General features: G+C 57.5%; 1 protein-coding gene across 2 annotated transcripts in view; it reads left to right on the forward strand.

Moving 5' to 3' along the window:
• The window catches only part of AGPAT3 (1-acylglycerol-3-phosphate O-acyltransferase 3), a 70,533-nt gene that overhangs the window by 33,815 nt on the left and 15,400 nt on the right, over positions 1-21,318 (forward strand). For both annotated transcript variants that reach the window (XM_082654449.1, XM_082654448.1), the window contains 5 exons: positions 8,472-8,698; positions 18,021-18,190; positions 18,780-18,941; positions 19,841-19,994; positions 20,491-20,593. In XM_082654449.1, coding sequence (XP_082510575.1) covers positions 8,521-8,698; positions 18,021-18,190; positions 18,780-18,941; positions 19,841-19,994; positions 20,491-20,593 — 767 coding nt within the window. In that variant the 5' untranslated portion in view covers positions 8,472-8,520. The remainder of the gene's footprint in view (positions 1-8,471; positions 8,699-18,020; positions 18,191-18,779; positions 18,942-19,840; positions 19,995-20,490; positions 20,594-21,318) is intronic.

Raw genomic sequence — 21,318 nt, forward strand, 5'->3', positions numbered from 1 at the left:
GTTGACTTCTGACATTGTATTAATTTCGTCCCTTTCAGCATCACTGTCAGCCTTTACTGTTTGTAGTGGCACTTTGGTTACGGGGACTCTTTTGGGTCTGTACGGTACAAACCCACCAGCTGCAAGCAGGGATGATTTCACTCCTCCTTTTCAATTTTTAGGCTCATGAGGTTGGACCAGCAACACATGATTATTAGCAAAGAAATGTCGTATTTTTCAGCCTTATTGAAAGACAAGGTGGTCCCTGTAAGTGAATTTACCCAAGAACTGAAGCCAGCCCCTTTAAACCTCAAAAACAGGATTGTGTTGGTCTAATCTAAAATTTTTGTTAGACTCATGAAAGTCCTTCTCTGCCCCTCGGCCACCATCAGTACTACGGTGAGTGGCGCAGCCCCCCTTGCGCAGGGGCACGGTCAGGGTGGACGACAGTTGCTGCATTACGTTCTCATTCGTGATGCCATCGTGGGGCCGGGGGTCTGCGAGCTGCCCCGGCCCCGGATGCCCTCCAGGTGGCGCTGTCTCCAGTCGCGGGCTTGCCTCCCTCGTGCTGCCGCCAGCGGGACGCCTGCCTCCAGCGCCTGCCGCCCCCTCTTTTCTCATCTGGCGCTTCGGCTTGGCCGTGGGCCAGGAGACCACCCAGTCCCACATGTCCCAGCTGCGTTGACAGCAAGAGTGAGGAGGAGCCCATCTAGGAGCTAAGGAGTCCCTGTGGGTGACGTGTCTGCGTCCCTGATACCCAGACTGACTGCCCAGAAAGCGGTGGGGGTTTATTCCCATTCTTGGCTATGTTCTGAACAGTAGACGTTGCCACCTAAATTATCTTAAGATACTTTAAAAATATTAGAGATGACGTTATCTCTCTACTGTCCCTTGTTTCCAATAGTCAGTCTTGTTCATAGACTTTTTCTCTGGTGTTTCCTGACTCGGAAACAACAGAAGTATTCACACGCAAAACAAAAACCTAGGGCTTGCCCCCAGTTTGCCCCCCGTGCAGCCAGCCAGCGTGGCCTTTCTGTTCTGCTGCCTCATAGCAGACCACGTCTGCTCTGCTTACTGCACACATAGGCACTCAAATATGGGACAGATGGATGGGTGGGCGGATGGATGGATGGGCGGATGGATGGATAGGTGGATGGATGGGTAGATGGGTGGATGGATGGGTGGGTGGATGGATGGGTGGGTGGGTGGATGGATGGGTGGATGGATGGGTAGATGGGTGGATGGTTGGGTGGGTGGGTGGGTGGGTGGATGGATGGGACGGGTGGACGGGTGGGTGGAAGGATGGATGGGTGGATGGATGGGTGGATGGATGGGTGGGTGGATGGATGGGTGGGTGGATGGGTGGATGGATGGGTGGGTGGATGGTTGGGTGGGTGGGTGGGTGGGTGGATGGATGGTTGGGTGGGTGGGTGGGTGGGTGGATGGATGGGTGGGTGGATGGATGGGTGGATGGATGGGTGGATGGATAGGTGGGTGGATGGTTGGGTGGGTGGGTGGGTGGGTGGATGGATGGGTGGGTGGATGGATGGGTGGGTGGATGGTTGGGTGGGTGGGTGGGTGGGTGGATGGATGGGTAGATGGGTGGATGGTTGGGTGGGTGGGTGGGTGGGTGGATGGATGGGATGGGTGGACGGGTGGGTGGAAGGATGGATGGGTGGATGGATGGGTGGGTGGATGGATGGGTGGGTGGATGGGTGGATGGATGGGTGGGTGGATGGTTGGGTGGGTGGGTGGGTGGGTGGATGGATGGTTGGGTGGGTGGGTGGGTGGGTGGGTGGATGGGTGGGTGGATGGATGGGTGGATGGATGGGTGGATGGATGGGTGGGTGGATGGTTGGGTGGGTGGGTGGGTGGGTGGATGGATGGGTGGGTGGATGGATGGGTGGGTGGATGGTTGGGTGGGTGGGTGGGTGGGTGGATGGATGGGTAGATGGGTGGATGGTTGGGTGGGTGGGTGGGTGGGTGGATGGATGGGATGGGTGGACGGGTGGGTGGAAGGATGGATGGGTGGATGGACGGGTGGATGGATGGGTGGGTGGATGGATGGGTGGGTGGATGGATGGGTGGGATGGGTGGACGGGTGGGTGGATAGATAGGTGGATGGATGGGTAGGTGGGTGGGTGGATGGATGGGTGGATGGGTGGATGGAACAAAGGAAGGAAGAAGGGAAGGTAACAGCCTTGGTTCTCCTTCATTATGGACTTTGAATTTGGATCACGTATAACTAAACCGTTCTTTTAATCCTATGGTCCAGACTTCCTATTTAGAACATCAAAAATGAGGCACTTTTGGCATGTTTAATGTCTTCTCCCTTCACCAGCCACTGTGCTCAAGGTCAGACCTGCTCAGGAGAGACTGCCCCGACAGGGCAGGGTGAGGCTGCCAGGCTCTGACCTCAGCTCCGAGAGGTAGTTGGCCCAGAGTGGTTATCAGCGGCGATGCCTTCTCCCTGGATCTCAGGAGCAGGGCAGCAGGGCAGCGGAAGTGGCGTCCCCCAGAGCTGGCCAGCTTCTGCCCAGTGGAGAGCCACAGCACTGGATGTTTCAGGCTGGGGTGCAGTTTCAGGCTGGGGGTGCAGTTTCCGATTGGGCGCTGCTCCCCCAGCTGTAAGATTAGACCGCGTTGGCAGAGGTTGGAGGGACTGACGTGGGCCCTGTGTGCAAATGGGAGAGCGGTCTTCCACGTGCAGAGAGAGCCATTCACCTTCCCTGCATGGAGCAAGGAAGCACTCTGATGGGCCCTCGACTACAACTTCTGTTTCTGTTGAAAGGCTTTGTTGGAAAGATGGGGGTTTGGGCAAAGATGGGGGTGTGCCTGGTAAGGAGATCTGAAGACCACACCATCTGCCGGGCTAGTTCCTGAGGAAGAGGGACAGAGGGACCAGTGCCAGTCCTGGGGCGAGCCCTGAGGCAGGTGCAGGGGACGTGAGCAGGGTGAGGCTGGGCCAGGGTCCGCGGCAGACCCTGGGCCTCCTGGGCAGCAGGACGTGGGAAGGGGCCTGTGCACGCCCAGAATTACGGGATCTGGGAACAAGGCCTGCATACTTCTAAGAGCTGTGTTCCTCTGCTCCGGGGCCCTGACACACACCGCAGGCTGCGGGCTTAAACAACAGACATCGATTCTCCCTGTCCTGGAGGCTGGAAGGCCGAGGCCAGGGTGTCGGAGGCTGTGAAGGAACAAGCTGCGTGTAGAGACCGCCTCCACCCATGTCCTCACACGGCCATCCCTGTGCACATCTGTGTCCTAATCTCTTCTTATAAGGCTGCCGGTCCAATTGGATTAGGGCGCACCCTAGTGCCCCCGTTTAACTTGATTTCCTTCGTTGAGACCACATTTCCAAACACAGCCACACGCTGGGGTGCTGGCAGTAGGACCCCAACATATCCTTGTGAGGGGACACAATTCACTCGTAACAAGAGGTGCCAAGGTCGGGGCTGGCAGTGGCGGCGGCAGAGCCCAGCAGCGGGCCAGGCCCTTGGCGGGATGGTGGGGAGGTGGTCCAGGCGCTCCTGGCTCCCAGGTCTCCCCTTCACCACCCTGAGCCCCGAGCAACGCGGCCACGGGAACTGGCTCAGAACTAGCAGCAACAGCCCTGGAGGGACAGGGTCGGGTCCACGAGGGTCCTGCTGCTGGGGCAGGGGGAGGGGGCAGTGCTGGAGCTGGGAGGAGGGTCTGGTCTGGCTCCCGGCCCTTCCTGCCCCACCGGAGCTCTGGCAGCTCCCGAGAGGCCCCGTCACTGTCTCTCAGAGGACGCGTGTCGTGTTGCAGCTCCGGGAGCCTCACTCACCTGCCCTGGAACTGTGGGCAGCGCGGCTCTGCCGACTGCCCGGCCCCTCCCCCTCCCCCCGCCGGCCTCTGTTCTGTGCCCCTTGTCCCCAGGTGGCAGCGCCACCCTCTGTCTCCCCTTTGGTGAGGGTGAGTGCACCTCGTCCCCTGCCCCGAGAAGGTGGGGTCCGGCAGCTTGTACGGAGCCACAGTACCCTTAGGACCGGGCTGTGCAGGTGCCAGGCTTCTGGAACGACCTAAACTCTTACCTGAGGACGGGACTTGGGCTCAGGTTTCCTGGCCAGCAACAGCATCTGAGTATTAATGAAAAGGGGCCAATGTCTTTTCCTTTAAAATAAAACGTTATGGAACAATGGCGGTTACCTTGGGGGTGTCGGGGGATGGATGGATACCAATTATGTATGCCTCATAATTTCTACCTTAGATGCGTTCTTCTATTCTAGGCCGTATCACGTGTCTTCTAGAAGCTTACAGCAACGTCAGTGGAAGAGCTGCGTGTTGCTGCAGTTTTGAAGCATCTCTTTTGTGTCGTGAGGTTAAGTGCATCACACAGGCAGGGGTAATGGGGCCCTACAGCACCCATTACAGGGCGGTGGTTACGGGTCAGAACAAGCTCTGCCCACTTGGCGCTCAGGATGTGAGAGTTAGGCGGGAGGGGACCTTGACGGAAACTGGGGTCAGAGGTGGTTGGGGGTGGATATCAACTCAAACGTCTCCCATCAGATTGGCGGGTGAGCCCAGCAGGCTGCACTTTTGCCTTCCGACACCTAGGGGCACTGCCTTCACCAAGCTGTGGCAGGAAGGGGACAAGGGGCAGTGCCCCTGGTGGGTGCAGCCAGGAGCCCCCAGCATCATCCTGAGCGTGGATTAGTCGCAAGGAAGGACAGCCAGACTGCGGGGTATCTGCGGGACAGCTGTCCCGGGCTCTTCCGGCGGGAGCGGGAGCAGGAGTGTGGTATAGGTCAGAGGAGAACAGGGGCGTGTGATCAAACGCCGCACTGGCCCTCGACCGGGGCCTGGACGAAAAGAAGTGACACGGGCCATTTGGGGAACACAGATGGGATATTTGGTGATATGCTCACGTCAGTGTTAAATTTCTCAGATGTGATCATGGCGTTGTGGTCAAGCAAATGCCCAGATTCTAAGGTGACACAGGCTGAACTGCTTAGGAGTGGATTTTCATCAAATATTCCAGAAGAAGTTTTGAAACTTAAATTTAACCTATGCACAAGAAATGTAAAAATCAAATTTAAATATTCATACATATTTTTGTTACATGTTAGGCTAAGATGATTGGTGAAAGACTCTCAATCATAATAAATGGTATTACAATGAGATCCTGTAGAGGACGTACAATGGAAATACAAATTTTTCTTTTTTTTGCGGTACGCGGGCCTCTCACTGCTGTGGCCTCTCCCGTCGCGGAGCACAGGCTCCGGACGCGCAGGCTCAGCGGCCATGGCTCACGGGCCCAGCCGCTCCGCGGCACGTGGGATCTTCCCGGACCGAGGCACGAACCCGTGTCCCCTGCATCGGCAGGCGGACTCCCAACCACTGCACCACCAGGGAAGCCCTCAAATTGTGAACTTTAACCTTCTCCCAGGCTGGCAGCATGCGGTCAGACGCTCCCTCTGATGCTGGGCAGTGGTGGCTGCAACCCCGCCAGCCCCGCCATCGCGAGGGTGAACAACCAGTGCACTGACGACCATGCTGGGCCCAGAGAGCCGCTCTGTCTTCCGCTTTCAGTACAGTATTCCATCAGTTCCAGGAGACACTCACTTTACTATAGAATAGGCTTTGTGTCAGGTGATTTCGCCCAACTGCAGGATAATGTGAGTTTACACCGAGCACGTTTAAGGGGGGCAAGGCTCAGCTTTGATGTTTGGGAAGTTAGGTGTATTAAATATATTTCAACTTAACAAGATATTTTCAACTTACGATGGGTTTATTGGGATGTAATCCCGCTGTAAGTTAAGGAAGATCTGTATGTTTAAAAGTTCACAGTATGACAGAATTTATGCCCCTTGCATATTTAAACTTGGGTTTCAAAATGTAGAAATCAACTTAGAATTCTCTGATGATATATATATATATTTATTATTTTTTTTTTTAATGTTTTCAGGGGCTGCACACGAGCCAGTGCTCCTGGGGGCTGCCGAGTTGATGCTTTCCTGCTTACCAGTCTGCAGGCCTTGGGGGGAGAGCTGGGGAGGGTGTGGGCTGATTGCGGAGCAGGGTGGGTTCTGCGGGGGTGGGGGGGCTGGTCAGCCCTCCCCCACCGTCATTGAAGGTCCTCCAAGTTAGCACGTGTGACTGACGTGTTATCAAGACTGTCAGGCCCAGCTGGGTCAGAGGTGGTAGGCCGAGAGGCAGCGATGTCCAAGCAGATGGTGGGCACTGGGTGCTCTCGTGGCAGGGGCAGGTGGGAGGGGCCTGGACTGCAGCTGCTGACGTGCCTTAGGACAGGGTCTGGCCCACAGGGAGCAAGGACACCAGACCCACATCTGGGCATTGGGGACAGACTGACAACCAGGGAGGACAGCCGACTGTAGCCAGGAGCCCCGGCCAGGCTCACCTCCAAGCGGGGCTGAGGGGCCGTTCCAGATGGGGGTGCGGCTCTCTGGGGCCTCTGGGGATGGACTTCCTCGACCAGAGATTCAGGAGATGGACCGGGGACTGGGACTTGTTAAACAGATTCCCGAGGGAAGGCCTGTGTCCGCACAGAGGCTCGCTGGGGAAAGTGCGGGGCCAGAGGCCGCACACCTGCTGCCGTCGGCAGGTGAACAGGTGAGCGGACAGACTGGAGACCGCCCTGCCATCTGAGGCTGGACTGCAGGTCCCATGCGGGCCTCTTTATGTGAACCTCTAGCAAAGGAAGCTTGATCCCGTGTCAGGAAGCCCAGAGGGGCTGCCAGGGGCTGGGGGGGCGTGGAGCTGCTTGGTCATGATGGGGCAGCGGTCCGACAGGTGCCCTCACACTGCGCGTGTGTGAGCGATCCCTCTGTGAAGCTGATTCTCCAGCAGGTCTGGCACGGACCTGGGGAACCTGCTTCTAACAGCATCACAGCTGACGGGCCGATCTTCGAGCTGGCTTTTGGGGACCCTGGTTATTGTGGCCCACACGGTTATTGAGCCTGACCCAGGATGGCGGGGTGGGGAACAGCCTGGTCTCCTGGGGCCGGGGGTGCAGGGAGCCCGCCTGGTGGCAGGTGCGGGTCCAGATGCCGGGCGGCAGCGTCAGGTCTGGTCAGAGCCGTTCTCTCTGGTCCCAGAAGGCAGCTGGCCCCAGGCCTGGCCTGGCTGATGTGTGAGTCTGTGCGTTACAGAGGGGTCCCCGCCCACGGGGGCACAGGCGCGGGGCTCCCTGCTGGGACTGGAGTCCGGCCCTCCTGCTTTGCGCTGCGTGGCCCTGAACAAGTCAAAAAGCCTCTGCGCTTCCTTTGCTCGCCCGTCACGTAGGGGCAGTGACTGCGTCCCCCGGGGCAGTGACGGCGTCCCCCGGGGCAGTGACGGCGTCCCCCGGATTCGTGCGAGTTTAGGAGGCGGTGGCAGGAAGCGTGTGCAGCGCCGCACGTGCGTCCTCTCGGGGCCTCTCGGGGTCAGAGCTTTGGACACGAAGGCGGGGGGCTGGGGCCTCTCGGGGGCTGCGGGCATCAGAAGGCCTGCTCGGGCCTGGGGGGCCGGCTCCCCTGGGGACTCCCACGCCTCGGCTCCTTCCCTGTCCTCCCGGGCATCCTCCCCACGTGGCTGCTGGTTTATCCGCCACCCCCGCCCCTCACGCAGCCACTCGGGGGCCAAGGGCGGACGGAGGGCATCCTCTGGAGTCACGTGGCCTCATGCCTGGCACAGCAGCCAGGCCCTTGTGCCCCGGTGTGCCCAGCGTGGCCACCCTGGAGGCCTCTGGAGCCCACTCCACTCGCATCCCGGAGAGCGTGGGGCCCGTCTCTGGAGGACCCAGCCGCGGTCGAGGCAAGCAGCCACCAGGCTGCGGTGCGGCCGGCTCTGAGAGTGCCAGGGCTCCGTCCCAGCCGTCTGCTTGCTTCTGTCCACGCGAGATTCCAGGGCAGCTCGCGGAACAAGTACAGCCATGAAATGCGAGCCTCTGGCTTCATCTTTGAAACCAAGAAACCAGTGTTGAAGGGAAGCGGGAGAAGCTGGCTGAGTCCCGAGGGGTCACCGCTTCTGCGTTAGAGACCAAAACAAAAGCCTTTCAGCTAAAAAGGGTACAGCAGCTTGGGAGTTAAAAGACAGTAGTTGAAATGTTTTTATAGAGATTGAGTGTGCAGTTTTGATCTTTTAAGTAAGATGCTAAAAAAAGAAAAGAAAAATTACCCATCATGCCTTTACCTAGAGATACTCACTATTAATATTTGTGTGCATCTCTTCTAGTCTTTTCTTTCTTCCTTTCTTTTATGCATGTGTGTATACGTTGTGTGGTGTGTATGTAAGGTGTGTGTGTGTGCATGTGTGTGTATGTTGCGGGTGATGCCTGCGTGCACGGTGTGTCAGCTCCCCCGTCCGCCCCGTACGTACGTCGCTCTCGGGAGGGAAGGGCATGAGGACCCCGTGGGGGGTGTCTGCAGATCTGGGCTCTGGCGTGAGCACCGTGGACCCCTCCTCCGCCCGCAGCCCCTCACCCCTGGGGTCCCTGGCGCCCCACCTGACCGCCGGCCCCGTCTTTGCAGGACGGCTGTTCTCAGTGAAGGGCCCTGCACTCGCTACTGAGCTGTGGCCATGGGCCTGCTTGCCTTCCTGAAGACCCAGTTCGTCGTGCACCTCCTCATCGGCTTCGTCTTCGTGGTGAGCGGGCTGATCATCAACTCCATCCAGCTCTGCACGCTCGTCCTCTGGCCCGTGAACAAGCAGCTGTACCGCCGGCTCAACTGCCGCCTTGCATACTCGCTCTGGAGCCGTGAGTACCCCCCGCGTGTGCACGGCGGGGATCGGGGGGCCGCGGACAGTCAGGACGGCGCCCTTTCTGCTGGACGGTCCCGGACAAACCAGTGCAGGGCCCCTGGGGTGAACGCCTGTGGTGGTGAGACGAGACACAGTGGGCTGGCTCCCGCTCCCCGGCAGGAACCGGGGGTGCTCCTGGCCAGTAGCTGTAGCAGGGGCGGGGTTTGGCCTGAGCTCTTCACTGGGCTGAACCACGTGACGGCCCGATCCCTGAGCCTCTGGACCCACAGAGGTGGCAGTTCCACGCGGTCTCGCGCGGTACTCTGGGGAGTTGGAAACGAGCAATGATAAAGTCAGTTCACCATGACCGAGGCCTAACAGCTGCCGCCGATACGTGGCCAGTCTTGGGTCACCAGACCCCCAGTCACCCCCTCACCAGAGTACAGTGAAGCTACCCTCGGGGCGGCCTGCCATCACGTGTAAATGTTGCGGTACCTCTCTGCAAAAGGCAAGGACTCCCCCCCGTCTCTTAATTAAATGTATGTGTTTAGGCGTGTACAGGTGTTACCGATACGCCCTTGTGATGCGTGTGCATTTGTACAAACAGAATCAGTCTTCACCCATCAGCTGGACAGAGACTTAGAAGCTGCTGACGGGGGGCGTGGGGGGCCGCTCGCCCTGCAGGTTGGGGTCACGGGGCACATCTTTGGACGGCAGTTTGCCGGTAGCGATGGACAACTTACGCGGTTCTATTTTTTTACCTAAATATTCCACCAAATAAGAATGTAACCTAGAAAGATACCTGCAGCAGTACATATGTGTGCAGATATTCTCATGTTACCACTTTTATAGTAACACAAGACTAATATAAAACGGAGCAGCCTAAATGCCCATTAATGGAAGCTAACTGTGGTGTGTCCACCGGATGGAATCCCACACGGCCACCAAGAACAACAGGGAGAATCTCTCTGTCCTGCTAGAGAGCCAAGTTCAAGATACATTTTTAAGTGAAAACGGAAGCGATAAAGCAAAGCACAGAGGGTGCTCTGCATTTATTTACTTTTAAGACACGTGTGTGATGTGTCTGCAGTTGTGTGTGGCCACCCCTGCTTAGAGAAAGCTGAAGGGTGAACAGAAGACGTAACCACCCCGGGAGTGAAGGAAGGCGGGGACTCGTGTTTATTTCATACTGTGTGCTGTTTACACTTCTTAGCATAAAAACGCGTTTCTTTTACAATGAAGAGAAAATAATACACACGTTACTTCCTATGGGAAGTGGTGAGTCTGTGTGCCTGTCCCTGTGACCCCTCCCAGTGCAGGAGCAGGAAGACGGCAGCTAAGCGGCCATAGGAGTGTCCACGCCCAGGTGTGTGCACCCCCCCCACCCCGCAAGGTGCGGCAGCCCTGCCTGTGCTTCCAGCCGTAAATAGTCTAAACTGCGATAAATAAATAGCATAAACTGAGATAGTTTCAGTTCCCAGGCGGTTTTTTCCTAAATAAAAGGCCACCTTTATGTGTGTGTGAGAAGGAGAATTAGAAATCCTATCATAGAGGACATACAGTGGGAGGTGAGTACATACCTAAAGGGCAAATGCCAACTAGATGAAAATCATAGACTCCACCTCCGGCAGTATTCTGAAGTTAAAACGCTACAAAACAGCCAAACTCTGGCGAATAAAGATGGTAATTATAATATTTTTTAAAAGTAAAAGCTTAGTGAATGAATGTTACAGCTTAGATTAGATACAGATTAGATACAGCTAGTGAGAGAGTGAGTGAACTGGACATTACTATGAAGAAATCATCCTGATCGCAGTAGAAAGACAAGATGAAAAATATAAAACAGGAGTTAAAAGATGTAAGGGGAGAGTGACAGTCTATGAAACAGGTCTTGGACTCCTGTACCCAAGGAAAGAATAAGGGGAAGCTCCATTGGAGGAAATGATGGCTGAGAATTTTCCCGAACGGATGAAAAACAAGATTCTGTAGCTCTAGGAAGCAAATGTAAACGAAGCAGGGTATATAAACAGAAGTTCACACTTAGACCCGTCACAGAGAAACCACAAACCACCAGAGACAAAAAGAAGATCTTAAAAACGCCCAGAAAAGAAAGCTAGACCACCTACACAGATTGACAGACTCCCAGCTGACTCGGCAGAACGTATGTCATCAGAGCCAGAGGCAGTGGGCTGTCTCCAGCCTCGGCCTAGAGCTCTATATCCAGCAAAGTGCCCTTTCAGGACTGAGAATGAGATCAAACAGCCTGAGGGGAACAAAAAGTGAGTATATCGTCACCTGAAATTTTTTTAAAGAATATTCTTTAGTAAGAACAAAAACCATCAGAGAAAGTAGGGTCTGAGTTACCAGAAAGACTGGTGGACTGAGAAATTGGTAAGTAGGTAAATCTAAACAGTCATATAAAATAATAACGATGCCCCAACGCGCGTGGCTGAGAGCAGACAGGACCAGCGGCAGGCAGTCTGTCAGTCAGGAGTGGGGACAAAAGTTCGGACTCCATCATTCTTGTATTTGTCAGGAAGACAGCAGAGATCTTTCCTTAAGGCTTTGTTAACTAAGTATAGGGTAGAAAACAGAAATCAAACGTAACTTCTAAACTATTTGAAAAAGATGGATTAAAAAAGCAAAGACAAATTCATTTTTTAAGGCAAGAAAGTATAAAAAAGCATAAAAATAAGAAAACTTGAGGTAGAAGTTAAGATTTATGTAAAATCCTCCAGTATTTGGAAGGAACACAGGTGCCCACTGAACCCACATGCTGTGAGAGTTTCCCCCAGGACCTGGTGAATCGGGGGGGCTTCTCCACTTGTCCATTTCTTAAATACACGAGCAGGAGTCCTTCCCGGATTTGCGCTGGTGAAAGCTTTCCCCGATCCCGTGGGCATGTGGGGTGAGCGAGGGTCACACCAATGTGCGGACCAGCGGCCCCCAACCTTTTTGGCACCAGAGGCCGGTTTCATGGACGACAGTTTTTCCGCGGACGGAGGGCGGTGATGCAAGCGATGGGGTTCGCTAGCGGGCCAGCCGCTCACCTCCTGCTGTGTGGCCTGGTTCCTAACAGGCCGGGGACCGGTACCGATTTGCGGCCCGGGGGTTGGGAACCCCTGGTGTAGGCGACCCTGAACCACTGCTTTATTTTCAACTCTGCGAGCATCCCTGTGTTCCTTCTGTGATGCCAGGTGTCTTTTGCTGTCCCCCCGAGCCCAGGGTGACTCGTCGTCCTCAGGCCCGAGGAGTCTTCGTGCTGTGTTAGGGGCACAGATGTGGACCCAGAGAGCCTGGCTGGGGCCCTGGCTCCCTGCGGACCTCAGCCAAGGCTCTCACCCTTCTCGTCTGTGAAACAGAGACGGCGCCTCTCAGCTGGACCATCAAGATTAAATTAGCGCGTAGAATGTGCGTACAACGCTGTTAAATAAACGATTACTCTTAGTAGGCAAGTTTGAATTTTTCAAAAACTCATTCGTTGGAATGTGCAGAGCATGGCTTCCTCATGTGTGTTAGGGCAAAAAGCATATGTTTGAATGAAGGAAATCACAAAAAAAGTCCTCATTCAAAATATTCTCCAAATTGACCGCGAGCACCTTCGCGGCGTCAGCCCTGGCCGCGGCGTAGCGATCTACGATCTACGATCTACGAGAGACGGATGTGGCTGGACATGCGCTGAGCAGCCCACCGGGCCATGCTGGCAGCTGGTGGAACAGAGCTGCCTCGCCGCGCCGCTTTCCTGCAGGCAGCCCTCTGCTGGGCTCACTCTCCGGGCAGGGCCGGGGTGGGGATGGGGGGGGCGGGGGAAAATGCCTGCAGGGGCTGCCGGTGTTGTCTTCAGTTCAGTCCTGCTCACCAGCCCCACCTGGGCCAGACCTCTCGCGCTGGACCAGAAATGCCCAGGTCCCAGGTGCTGCCAGGGGAGGGTGTGCGGCCAGGGGAAGGCACCCCGCCCGCACCCCATGAGCACTTTCTCCCCTGCATCCTGGCTGCTGGCCAGAGCTCCCGCCCACAGAAGCCTGCCGTGTAGCGAGGAGGCGGTGTACCCGTGCAGGCCGCCCAGGGATGAGCGCACAGTCCCATGCAGTGGTCCTCGTGTGCCTGGACGGTGCCACGGGGTCGCAGCTCCGGCGTCCTTTCCACCTGTGAGTGGCCAGCGGACGTGGCCCGTCCCCCGCAGGTGGCAGCTCTGAGCCGGCGCTGTGGTGTCCAGCAGCGTGATTTGCAGGTCATCCTGGGAGGCGGTCGTGGAAACAAGGAGCCTTTAGATGCGGCGTCAGTGCCCACGTGAGTGAGGCACGTGTTGTCAGGCCTAAGTGAAGAAATGACTTTGAAAGGTGGCTTTTTTAGAAAATTCCGTGTCTGGGGCGGTTTTAGACTCGCACCCCTACTCGCTTCGTCCAGGGCTTCCTCCATCACACACAGGGACGGCCGGGAGAGCCGGGTTCACTGGGGTCCTGAGCACCCCCTGCGGGCTCTGCATCCTCCCCAGAGGACGGCTGAGGTCCCTGCTCCTTGGACGAGGGGCCCGCAGGTCGGAGCAGCTCATCCAGGCCGCCACCCTCCCTGCCGGGTGATTTTTACGTCAGTGGGTTGAGGCTGTATTGATTCCTCTCAGACTTGTGGTGAGAAAGCATCGCAGGATTTCCCCATCAAAGAGACGGCCACACCTCAGCGTCCACTGCAGCATCGTTCACAATAGCCAAGATGTGGAAACAACGTCAGTGTCCATCAACGGACGAACAGATGGGCAAAATGTGGTCTATACGTACAAGAGAATATTATTCAGCCTTTAGAAAGGAAATCCTGCCGTATGTGACAACATGGGTGAACTTGGAGGACAAGATGTGGAGGAGCCAGTCACAGAAGGACAGACTGCACTTGTCCTTCTTATATGAGGGGCCTAACGTAATTGAGCTCAAGGAAGCAGAGGAGAGAATGGGGGCTGCCGGGGCTGGGGGAGGGGAAGGGGCGAGCGCTGTCAGAGGGGTGTGCAGCGTCAGTTACACACAGTGAGTAAGTTCTAGAGGCCCGCAGTTACCAGTACTGTACTGTCCACTCGGAATCTGTGAGGAGGGTAGGCCTCAAGTTAAATGTCCTCACTACAGGCTTCCCTGGTGGCGCAGTGGTTAGGAATCCGCCTGCCAACGCAGGGGACACGGGTTCGAGCCCTGGTCCGGGAAGATCCCACATGCCTCGGAGCAACTAAGCCCGTGCGTCACAACTACTGGGCCTGCACTCTAGAGCCCGCGAGCCACAACTACTGAGACTGTGAGCCACAACTACTGAAGCCCGTGCGCCTAGAGCCCGTGTTCCGCAACAAGAGAAGCCACAGCTTGCCTCAACTAGAGAAAGCCCACGTGCAGCAACGAAGACCCAATGCAGCCAAAAATAAATAAATAAAATAAATGTCCTGACTACAATAATGAATAAACCCTTCCTTGTTCCCGAGCAAATTGCTTCAGAAGCAGTGGCCTCAGCCACAGGCTCTTACGTGACCAGCTGACACATGGAGGTCTGCCCAGGCCTCCGTCATCGAGAAAGGGACAGGAACAGGCCATCGCCAAGCTGCACGCGGGTCTGTCTCAGCCCTGGTCCCCGCCGCCTGGGTGGGGTGTTCACCAAGCCCCCAGCAGCTGCCTGTGCTTCCAGATGGACGGGTCAGCCTAACCTTGGGCCTCTTTATTTCTTTTTTCTTTTTCTTTTAATGTTTGTTTATCAGGCTGTGCTGGGTCTCAGTTGCGGTATGTGGGATCTAGTTCCCTGACCAGGGATCGAAGCCGGGCCCCCTGCGTGGGGAGTGCGGAGCCTTAACTGCCGGAGCACCCGGAAAGTCCCTGTTTCCGTCTGCTTTGTAATTGTTAAACAGCTATCGGGGTGAAATTCACCCATTTAAAGCATGCAGTCCGGCGGTTTGAGTGTATTCATAGAGTCATGGGCCCATCAGCACGGTCTAATCGTAGAACATTTTCACCCCATAAAGAAGCGGTCACCCCCCCCATTCTGCCCCCTCCCCGGCCCCTGGCAGTCACTGCTCTGCCTCCTGTCTCGGTGGTTTCTCCCCGGCCCCTGGCAGTCACTGCTCTGCCTCCTGTCTCGGTGGCTTCTCCCCGGCCCCTGGCAGTCACTGCTCTGCCCCCTGTCTCGGTGGTTTCTCCCCGGCCCCTGGCAGTCACTGCTCTGCCCCCTGTCTCGGTGGCTTCTCCCCGGCCCCTGGCAGTCACTGCTCTGCCCCCTGTCTCGGTGGCTTCTCCCCGGCCCCTGGCAGTCACTGCTCTGCCCCCTGTCTCGGTGGCTTCTCCCCGGCCCCTGGCAGTCACTGCTCTGCCTCCTGTCTCGGTGGCTTCTCCCCGGCCCCTGGCAGTCACTGCTCTGCCCCCTGTCTCGGTGGCTTCTCCCCGGCCCCTGGCAGTCACTGCTCTGCCCCCTGTCTCGGTGGCTTCTCCCCGGCCCCTGGCAGTCACTGCTCTGCCCCCTGTCTCGGTGGCTTCTCCCCGGCCCCTGGCAGTCACTGCTCTGCCCCCTGTCTCGGTGGCTTCTCCCCGGCCCCTGGCAGTCACTGCTCTGCCCCCTGTCTCGGTGGCTTCTCCCCGGCCCCTGGCAGTCACTGCTCTGCCCCCTGTCTCGGTGGCTTCTCCCCGGCCCCTGGCAGTCACTGCTCTGCCCCCTGTCTCGGTGGCTTCTCCCCGGCCCCTGGCAGTCACTGCTCTGCCCCCTGTCTCGGTGGCTTCTCCCCGGCCCCTGGCAGTCACTGCTCTGCCCCCTGTCTCGGTGGCTTCTCCCCGGCCCCTGGCAGTCACTGCTCTGCCCCCTGTCTCGGTGGCTTCTCCCCGGCCCCTGGCAGTCACTGCTCTGCCCCCTGTCTCGGTGGCTTCTCCCCGGCCCCTGGCAGTCACTGCTCTGCCCCCTGTCTCGGTGGCTTCTCCCCGGCCCCTGGCAGTCACTCCTCTGCCTCCTGTCTCGGTGGCTTCTCCCCGGCCCCTGGCAGTCACTGCTCTGCCCCCTGTCTCGGTGGCTTCTCCCCGGCCCCTGGCAGTCACTGCTCTGCCCCCTGTCTCGGTGGCTTCTCCCCGGCCCCTGGCAGTCACTGCTCTGCCCCCTGTCTCGGTGGCTTCTCCCCGGCCCCTGGCAGTCACTGCTCTGCCCCCTGTCTCGGTGGCTTCTCCCCGGCCCCTGGCAGTCACTGCTCTGCCCCCTGTCTCGGTGGCTTCGCCTCTTCTGGACATTCCATGCAAATGGAACCACGCGGTGTGTGGTCGTGTCTGACTCCTTTCACTCGGAGCTCAGTGTTTCCAAGGTTCGTCCACACCGTAGCGCGTGTGAGGCCCGCGTTCCCGCGTCCCTGAGAGACGTCACCCTGTGTGGATATGCGCTGCCTGCTCACGCATCAGTTGGTGCACATCTGGGTCGTTGCCCCTTTGCGGCTTTGTGGATAACGCTGCCGTGAAGTGTTTGCGCAGACGTCTGCCCTCGCTTCTCCTGGGCGTCTGCCTAGTGGTGCAGCTGCTGGGGCCTCTGGCCACTCGGTCTGGAACATAGTTTTCCAGCGCGGCTGCGCCTTTCGCGTCCCCACCAGCAGCGTCAGGGGTCCCAGGCACCCTTTCCTCACCAGCACCTGCTATTTACTGTCTGTCCGTTAGATGACAGCGTCCCGGTGCGCGTGACGTGGTTGCCTCGCCGTGGCTCTGGCCTGCGCTCTCCCGACGACTGGTGGTGCCGAGCATCTACTCGTGGGCTTGCCGGCCGTCTGTAACTCCTCTTTGGAGACCGTCTGTCCAGGGCCTCTTGTCTTTCCATTCCTCGGGTCTTTTTTCATGCCTTGAGTGCTGGCTGGAAGTCGCCAGGCTAACAGGTGCATCCCGGGGGGGAGTTTGCCTCTGTTGACCTGGCCTGCGTCCCCTCAGAGCCCTCTCTGGTCCCTTGATGAAGCTTATGGCGAGCATGTCCTGGAGCTGACCTCTTTATGACCCCTCCTCTGACTGCCCCGAGGGTAGGAGGGACCGCGGCTTGTGGTTCGAGAGTGTTCAGGTATTACCTGAGAGTCGGCCTTCCGTCCAGTCCCCGCCTTGTGTAGAAAAGGAAGTTCAGATGCCAGCACGTGGGGTGGAGCTGTGTGTCCCCCCACTTCCACCTGGGCTGGTGGGGACACTAAGGGGAAGGAGAAACCAGGCCCCGTGCCGAGTCCCATCCAGTCCCCCACAGCCCTGTGAGGAAGCCACTATTGTCTCCTGTCAACAGGGAAACCGAGGCCCAGGCAGTCAGGCTCAGAGCCCACTGTCTAAGCGCTGGGCTGTCCTGCCCCATCAGCCTTCCCTGGCCTCCCTCCCTGAGGGCCAGTCTCCGGAAAACCGATGGCTTGGTGTCCAGCAAACAAAGGACAGGCTGTCTGGTGGGCGTCCTGAGCCTGGGAGCCATACTTCCTGGTCTGAGGCCACCCTCCTCGGGCGCCTGGCCGTGGTGGGTGTGATGCTGGCTGGCTGTGCGCCTGCAGCCTCCCCTTCCTGCTCTGCTGGGGACTGAACGTGTGCTATCCCGTCAGTGCACAGCACCTGTGAGAACTGCAGTCGGACATGACGAGAAAGGTATCCACCTAAACTCTTGTAACGAGTAACGTGGGTAAGAGTTACAGTGCTTAACGTACATAAACTGAGGACCCCTTTGTAGCCCGACGAGGACCCTAGTTTATTTGTCTATTTCTGTGTTTTTAAGCTTCCTCTGAAACTTTCCACAGAGCCCCGGGCTCGGTGTGTTGGGCTGAGATTGGAACTCCACCACTTTTTATCTGTGCTTTGGGAATGATAATAGCACTAACTCAAGTCGCCTGAGAAGTAGATGACATAACGTATGTAATTTACATAGCAGAGCACGTGGTATCCTGTCGGTATTCAATGACTTGTAGTTGTTGCTAATAATAGTAATATAATGCTGATGGTGTATTCTCTTAATAAGCGCATGCTTTGCTCACCGTGCCATCCTATGGGACATTTGATTTTTAAGAAAAGTGAAGATCTGATTTTTAAGAAAAAACGTTTTAAATTAAGTCCTTCAGATATGTTGGTCAGAAAAACTTCCACCTAAAACGGGCTCCCTCCTCCATCTCTTCTGCGTTCATTTGACTTCTCCCCTGACTTTTGCTTAGAGAGGCGTAATTAGAATTTCAGAAAACTTAACTTTAAACATAAACATAAACCATCAAAACTCATTTCTAGCCGAAAATGCCAGTCAGGCTGATACCGTACAAGCCCTGCCCACGTCAGGGAGCGGGGGGGGGGGGGGGCCCGGCCCGGAGTGCGGTGGTCTGCACCTCGCCGACGTCCCTCCCTGTGTGTTCTCAGAGCTGGTCATGCTTCTGGAGTGGTGGTCATGCACGGAGTGCACCCTGTTCACCGACCAGGCCACGGTGGGCCACTTCGGGAAGGAGCATGTGGTCATCATCCTGAACCACAACTTCGAAATCGACTTCCTCTGTGGGTGGACCATGTGTGAGCGCTTTGGCGTGCTGGGGGTGAGCGATGTGGGGTTCCCGGGAGGGAGTGGGCTGCGAGATGCGGGGGTCGCAGGAGGGTGGGATAAGTGACGTGGGGTCCCAGGGAGGTGCTGGCATGGCTCCCTGGGGTCTGGCCTTCCCTCTGGTTTAGCCCCTGGTCCCTGCAAGCTAGGAGTCCCAGCATGGCTGACCGCAGGGCACCTGGGACTACAGGCTGCCCCAGCTGCCCCAGGGCTTGCTCGTGAGACCAGGTGTTACTGCGTTTCCTCTCAACTCCTTCCTCCCCCGGTTGGCTCAGCTGCCTCAGATGAGACAGGATGAGGGGTCCCCTGCGGTGGAAGCGCAGTGCGTGGCGGCCCTGGCATCTTCCTTGGGGAGCCCCGGGCCTGGCGGCCAGCGCAACCTCTAGGTCCTTGGCTCCCGTGCTGCCCACCTGCCCGCAGTTTCCCCATCTGGTGGCTCCTGCACTCTGGGTCCATGCTTACCAAGAGCGTCACACTCAGAGGCAGGGTCTCTCGAGGACAGCCAGTCCTGGGGGCGGCCTGCGGGGGCGTGCCCTCGGGGACCTTGTGGTCCTGATGCGCCAGCTGCTCTGCCCTCCCCCCAGAGTTCCAAAGTCCTGGCTAAAAGGGAGCTGCTGTACGTGCCCCTCATCGGCTGGACGTGGTACTTCCTGGAGATCGTGTTCTGCAAACGGAAATGGGAGGAGGACCGGGATGCCGTCATCAAAGGGCTGAGGCGCCTGGCTGACTACCCCGAATACGTGTGGGTGAGTGAAGGGTGAAGCCACACGGACCGTGTTGTCTTGAGTCTCGGGCGCAGCCTGAGTTCTTAGTGGTGAGCCGGCAAGAGCCTCTGAGCACCAGGGAAGCTGTCTGAGGAGCGCGGGGCCCCGCCCCTCTGAGCCCGCAGGCTTGGGAACCCCTCTTGGACCACCTGCTTCCACCTGCCCCAGGTGGGACCCGCCACGCCAGGGGCACCGCCGCCCCTCACACCCGGCCCCACTCAGAGCAGAGCCTGCGCGGCTGAGCCGGGGCTCCCTGGAGACGTTAGCGGGCCGTCTGCCCAGCGCCCGGGCTGTTCTGCCGAGTCGGGGCTCAGGACAAGCCCTCGTGGGCTGTAGTTCTGTGGGTCGACGTGGACTTCAGTTGCTAGAAGGTTTGCGCTGCACTTAAATCAGCCACCCTTCAAGGGCAGGGCAGGGCCCTGGGGGGCGGGGCTCTGGTGGTCCTTTCTGAGCCCCTGGATGGAGTTTGATGGACAGCCATCTGAAATGATCGGTATCGATAGGTTTGCATATCAGTTCCGGTCTCTGACGGCAGTTCCTTATTTGGTGTCTGTAACTCACCAAGGCAAAGGGATAGGAGACTTTGTTTTCCACTCGCCATCGGAAGGCTGCTGCCTAGGGATACCTTGTCTCACTCTCTCCGGGAAGTGTCTTTTCATTCCCTGAGAACAGGTGCAGGGCTGTTGCTGTCTGTGAAGGAGTCGTGTGCACCGTGTGATTGCGGCATCTCTGGTCATGCCCCGCTCTGGTCGCTGGGGGGCGACATTTCCACAAGACTTTGCCGCCAGGCGGGGGCACGTACACGGGCGATAAGGAGCCTGTTGGGCTCCAGTCCCGGTCGCCAGCACCGCACTGACCTCCGTCCCCTGTCTGTGTCTTAGTTTCTCCTGTACTGTGAGGGCACGCGCTTCACGGAGAAGAAGCATCGGGTCAGCATGGAGGTGGCCGCCTCCAAGGGGCTGCCCGTCCTCAAGTACCACCTGCTGCCTCGGACCAAGGGCTTCACCACCGCGGTCCAGTGCCTCCGTGGGACAGGTAAGAGCCACCCGCTGGGACTGTCTCCAGCCCGGGCTCCAAGCGAAGCAAGACGTGAAGTCAGTGATTTGCCAAAAACTAGATCAGTGAGTTCCGTGTAAAATACAGGATGCCAGTGGCGTTAAAGGGAGAACTGAGTACTCAGATTTACATGTTGTAAGATTCTCGTATCATTTTTTGAGGTGATAAAGTACTAGTTAGTGGGAAACAACTAAAATGATAATTAAAAAGGTATATAACTGAAAACCTTATCAAGGAAAAAATATATATCCAGTTAATCCGAAAGGAAGGCAAGATGAAAGGGACAAAGGACAGGATGGATAGGAAACGGTCGCTTTAAACACGAACGTGCCCGTAAGTACGGTAGATGTGACTCAACTAGATGCCCCAATAAGAGAGGAGAAGTGGCAAATGGAGCAATCCAGGTCAGGAGCCGCAGTGGCCCTGCTGCAGGATGTCAGCTGGCACCTGTCACCCTCTGCCCCTCTCCCTGCAGTCGCAGCTGTCTACGACGTCACACTGAACTTCCGAGGAAACAAGAACCCGTCTTTGCTGGGGATCCTCTACGGGAAGAAGTACGAGGCGGACATGTGTGTGAGGTGAGCAGACAGGTGCCCACAGGGGCGGGGCCGGCAGGTGGGTGGGACTGGGGCCAGCTCCTCCCACCTCCTGGCTGCCTCCCGGCGGCCTCCATGTAGAGGTGGCCGGCATTCCACCCTCCAGGGCGGGCACACGGTGGGGACAGTACAGAGCAAAGGAGCGGGTGCGACTTACACGAGGAATGTTCCAGAAGCTCCGAGGGAGGCGTGACCCCTCCCAGTGGAGGGAGCAGAGGCCTTTTGGAGGAGGCTTCTGAGCTAAAACTTGGACAGCAAGTAGGACTTTAATAGGAGAAGGACAAGCTGTCCCCGTCTGAATGGGACGCACACGTGTCCCCCTTTTCATGGTGTACAGCCACGCAGACCACCTGGGAGAGAAGGTGGGGTCAGGGCCACATGCTGGGCTTCTGGCTCCTGGCTGCCTGGTCTGAGCTGGGAGGTTCCACCCAGCCAGCCTCCACCCCATTGGCTCAGAGGCAGCCCCGCCCGCACTGATCTGGTGAACGCAGGGCAGCTCTGGATGGCCCCCGTGGGACACCCGAGGATGCCCCAGAAGAGAAACTCAGCCCGAGGAGGGGCCCCACATGGCCCTTAAAATGCCGCCAGGTTATCGGAAGCTATTCCCGTTGGTCTGTGCAGTGAGCATTTATTGCGTGTATGCACAGTAAGGGGGTAGAGGGATCAGAGAGAACGGAGCTTCTGAAAGGATTCACTGCTGCGGAGGC

The sequence above is a fragment of the Grampus griseus genome (genome assembly GCF_964374135.1).
Source record: "Grampus griseus genome assembly, chromosome: 5".
In the NCBI taxonomy this organism is placed as follows: domain Eukaryota; kingdom Metazoa; phylum Chordata; class Mammalia; order Artiodactyla; family Delphinidae; genus Grampus; species Grampus griseus.